The sequence below is a fragment of the Eptatretus burgeri genome, chromosome 2, assembly GCF_056783735.1.
Source record: "Eptatretus burgeri isolate ZD-2024b chromosome 2, Ebu_testis_v1, whole genome shotgun sequence".
Classification (NCBI taxonomy): domain Eukaryota; kingdom Metazoa; phylum Chordata; class Myxini; order Myxiniformes; family Myxinidae; genus Eptatretus; species Eptatretus burgeri.
In genome coordinates this window covers 114,489,503-114,494,502 of record NC_140962.1, presented here as the reverse complement: position 1 = coordinate 114,494,502, position 5,000 = coordinate 114,489,503, and the positions used below count along the sequence as shown (strand labels likewise).

Here is a 5,000-nt window from a genome sequence, read left to right as displayed (position 1 = left end):
CTCGCAACCTATAATAAATGAATCGCAATACGACATTAAAACATCCCTTGTTGTTCTACCATCATTCCCCAGCTGTATGGAGATTTTGCTGAACCATTCGGCCTCTCAGAGAGCAAGTTGGCTATCTTGCACTGTGCTGGATACTGCGACACCGCTCTCATCAGGTCACTCTGGCAGGAGATTATCGACAAGGGTAATTCCACAAGTTGTTTCAAGTCTGAGTCTACTTTCACACCACTTGAAGGCCTTCATTAAATTGGAAGGTTGTGCCTTTTGTCACTAGATGGTGTTCGGGCTTCTAATGTGCCACTAATATTGATCCCCATCCAGACATTGATATTCTTATTTGTTTTTAGTTTCGCCCATATTTTTGCCTTTCCCCTTTGATTGTGATTTTTTTTTTAATTTACATTATTTTTCTTCATTTTAATTAATTCTGGTCAGTTTTGCTGTTGATTCATCTCTGCTAAAATTGTTCATCCGACTAACAGAAAAGCTGCGTTTCTCTCAGCTGATCGTGAAAAGATTGAAATCAGTTTTGTCATTTGGAATATGCCTTTCAACACATATGAGTCTTATTACCTCTGCCACCGAAGGTGGGCAGAAGTTTTGTTTTCACCTCTGTTTGTTTGTTTGTCTGTGTACAGGATATTTCAAAAAGTTATGGACGGATTCGGACGAAATTTGGTGGACAGCTTGGCGTGTGACAAGGACGAATTGTTTCAATTTTAGTGAAGATCCAGATTCGATATTTTTTTTATTTTTTCAAGTGATTCGTCACCATTGGAGGTGGGGCCCAAATACAATATGTAACATGATATTTCAAAAAGTTGTGGGTGGATTGTGACAACTTGGTGGATTAGTTGAGTAGGAGACAAGAATACAAGAATAAGCCGATTCAATTTTAGGTAAGGATCGGATGCAGATGCGGTCTATCAGTGGGATACAACATGCAAGCTGTTCAGCCTGGCGGAGGTATGCGCTCCACTGAGTGCCATTATACTTTTCATACTGTTTCACTCGAGAAAGACCACATGGAAAGGCTTATCTTCTTCGTGGGTTTCTTAATATATATTGTCTCAAACTTGTTGGTCTGATAATGGCAAGCTATCTTGGTAAGACCGTGTTTTAAAACTGGCTTTAAAAGCCAAATGCAGCATCGGCATCTCGTACAATGCTGAATCTTTTCTTGGCACCTATCAGCATGCAACCTACAAACTATGTAGATACAACACAATGGAGAAATTCGTCCTGCTTTTACACATTGCTCTGATATTCCATCTTTCTCTGCTTGAAGCAGTGGAGTCCAAGGTATTCAACATGATTGGAATCTTCAAACGAAGCAAATGCCTCTGTGTCATTCGTCTTAATTGGCTGTTTTTAGTTTTGCACCTTTTTCCCTCTCCTCCTTCTCTGTACTCCCCAGCTTCAGTAACCTACAGTAAGTAGGGCAGCCCACAGTCATCATTATGTTGTCTCACTTGTCTATCGACGATCATTTATACTGTTCCTCATCTGGTTAATTACCCCGACATTTGACTCTGTGAATAGGAGGGGTTTTCAAATTGTTTTCTCCTCCTCCTCCTCATCCTCCTCACATTTACGTCATTGCTGTGATTGGTCATCAGACCGTCCACGAGATCAGTAACCAATCACAGCTCGAGCGCTTCAGAACGCCTGTCGATCATAGAGTTAGGCTATGCCCAGGTTTGTGGTAAGTCCGTCTTCACCGTTTAAACAGTCACGCACAAAGGACGTCTTCGTTAAGATTTGGATAGATTTGTGTTTCTGTCATCTTTAACTGCAATGTCACCTTACATTGTGTCGTCAAGCTGACAGGAATTTGTATCTGCATTTATTTCATCAAAGAAATCGACGTCATGACATACAAGGGGTTGGGGTCGCGCATAGTCGCCATATTGTTATGTTTGGTGTAATCGGCTATGTAAGTATTTTCAACATCACTTAGTAATCAGCTTTTATTTGACCTCGCGATCATTCATGGTATTCAGCTTGTATTGTCTGGTAATCGGCTGTGCAAGTATCATCATATAGTAATCGACTTTTATTTGACACCCGATCATTCATGGTATTCATTCTTGTTTTTTTTTTTTATATTGTCTGGTAATCAGCTGCCCAAGCATCAACATCATTTGGTAATCGGCTTTCATTCAACGTCGGGGTCATTCATGGTATTCAGCTCGTTTCCTATTGTGTTCGTTTTGTTACCACCCACCCTGTTCTCATTTTGTGATTCCTCTTTGCTCTCTCGTTTAGCTCTTCAACAGGCTTGATTTTTCTTTTTCAATACTTGGCTTTTGAGTCGAAATATCTTTGGCGTTACATATTTGTTTTGTAAATGTAGTATCACTCGAACAATACAACTTGCACTGTGGACAATTTACTCACATACCACTAGCCTGGTAAATAGTACCATAGCTACACCTGCATCTGTGGTTGTGGTGTGTGTGGTCAAACTAGGTGGTTCAGGTATATATATACCATTTTGACTGAGATATTCGACACCTTGCTCTTCGAAGTAGTGGACGCCAAGTTGTATTCAATACATCTTTCTACACCTTGTGCACTAATTTTGTCCATCAAAATTGCTTTGTTCCCATTCTGTTTTTCCATTTTTATGTTGTCCAATATGGCAGTTTTCATGTTATTCTGAGCCATTGTCTGTGTAAATATGAGATGTGCAGAGAGTTCTTGAATTTTTGTAGTCCATATTCCTCAGATCTGCCATTATTATTCCTGACAGTCAGACCAGGGTTAAAGTAACTGATCCTACAAAGGATCTTTATCAAGGATGGCTATGTTGGCATGGACTCAAATAAAATGATCCCCATCACTATTGTTTCCTCTTCTCATTCCACTTATGCACACCTAGATTAGTTTCCATCTCCCACTTTCTGGTGCTGTTCCTCATTTCTGTTTGATCATAATTCTGTCCTTTTTATGTTGTTTTTAATTATCTTCATCACTTAGAGCTACAAAGCAGTTTAGGAATGAGTGCAGCAGATCGCATGCAGCTTCTCCACCAGAAGATTGTCTCGCTGGGAAAGCTGTATGCGGGAACTCCACGATACCTTCCTATCGGTGAGTGAGAAAGTTTTGTGTTAGGATTTATGGCTGTGTAGAGGTCGGTACTTACATTTTTGCGTATTGGTGCTCATTGCCACTTACACCCCACACTGTACACTATTATGGTATTAATGCCAAGCCAAACCTATGCTAACGACCGGTTGTATTGAGTGACAAACTCATAACAACCGTTGTTCTCGGTCCCTTCCATTTTATACATTTGTTGACCCTTTACTCATAGAACACCAGTGTAACATGACCAGCGACCACCAATCTAGGCAGTGGTCTGTAATCAAATGATAGGTATCAAACATTAGTCATTCAAGCTGTTGTCTGTGCAATTAATTACAGGTATATGTCTTCAAAACAACAGGTGAGTATTTTGAATGTTAAATCACGGGTTTTTTGATATCTTCGAATCACTTTATAACCTGACAATAACAGCAAGATGATTGATGACCCCAAGGGCACATTGGCCTGTAATCACTCAAAAAGCAGTGAATTTTATCTTGTCTACAACAAAGAATGACATGCACCATCATTTGAATCCCCTGATAACTTTTAAAACAATTAAGCGTTACATCTATACTTAATTTGGAAGCCGATGTTTTCCCAATACTGTATTGGTAAAGTGTAAGACCAAGTGATCAGGGGATATCCAGTCCCGAAAGCTGAAGTACCACAAACAGCCACGACATGTGATTTCATTTCCTGAGCATGGACCTTTGGTTTCACTGTCTGTCACAACCTATCATGGGCAGACAATATCTTCAAACTAGTCTCCTAGGCTTTCTGATATCATATGTAATGATATCATAATTACATCCTACCATGCAATGATATGTGATATCATATATGCATCCTACCATCAAAGGATGATCATCAAAGGATGATGCCCATTGTGAAATTGTTCCGAGTGCACACAAGTGTGATGAAGAATTGCAAAAAATTGGTTGATTTTTCTGAGCCTTTTCTTTTTTCTTTGGCATCATAAATAATTTAGTGTTCAAACATCTTGTTTTCGGAAGGGTTCTGGAATGGCCACATTCTTGGTACGTACTAGGTGCCATTGTTTTATTTAGAAGCACCCGCTCCCTCTGGGAGCGGCTTAGGGGGGTCATGTTATCCTTTTGATTATTGATTGAGGGGGATTGATACCATGTCGGCCCAACCTCAGTGGGCAATATAAAGTGGTGATATTTCCACAAAGTGATACTTTCTTCTGGGCTGCAACAAATTTTAGCACACACACACCACCAGAGGGCACTATTTCCATCATACATCAATACATGCATACCCCCCACCTACATACACCAAAACTCAATCTATACTGTGAGAGGTTTCTCCAAAAAAATGCAATTACGGGCACATTTTTACAATTTTTTTTCTTTTTTAAATGAAACTTTGCATCTGCAATCAACATTTCAGTCTGTCTGTCTGTTGCCATTTTTCTCAGAGATGGCCAAACAGATCTTCGTCAAACTTTCACAGGTTCATCAGTGAGTGCCGGGAAGTGTTTTGGGCAACAACAAAAAAACTTATTTGAATGAAAAAAAAAGTTGGGTATTTTTGGATATATATTTTTTTTATTTTTTTTTTTAAATAATTCTATAGTGCTTAAGCTTTTGTACCTATGTGAAAGGTAATATTAAATGATCTGCTCTGACTTGCACCGTCAACTGTGGGACCTTCTATCGGTGTATTTCTTTCTAAATCATGTCCAATCAATTGAATTTGCCACAGGTGGACTCCAATCAAGTTGTGGAGACATGTCAAAGATGATCAAAGGAAATCGGATGCACTTGAGCTCAATTTGGTGTGTCGTAGCAAAGGGGTTGAATACTGATTGACTCGTCATTTCAGCTTTTAATTTTTAATTCATTTGTAAAAAATTCTGAAAACACATTTTCAGT

The 5,000-nt window shown here is 39.3% G+C and overlaps 1 protein-coding gene across 6 annotated transcripts in view; it reads left to right on the top strand.

Moving 5' to 3' along the window:
- Positions 1 to 5,000, top strand: part of NUP155 (nucleoporin 155) — a 168,911-nt gene that overhangs the window by 152,852 nt on the left and 11,059 nt on the right. For 5 of the 6 annotated variants that reach the window (XM_085870834.1, XM_085870831.1, XM_085870830.1 and 2 more), the window contains exons 32-33: positions 73 to 193; positions 2,992 to 3,102. In XM_085870834.1, coding sequence (XP_085726960.1) covers positions 73 to 193; positions 2,992 to 3,102 — 232 coding nt within the window. Of the gene's footprint in view, positions 1 to 72; positions 194 to 647; positions 790 to 2,991; positions 3,103 to 5,000 lie in introns of all 6 variants that reach the window. The other variant, XR_015055384.1, reaches the window with a different exon arrangement.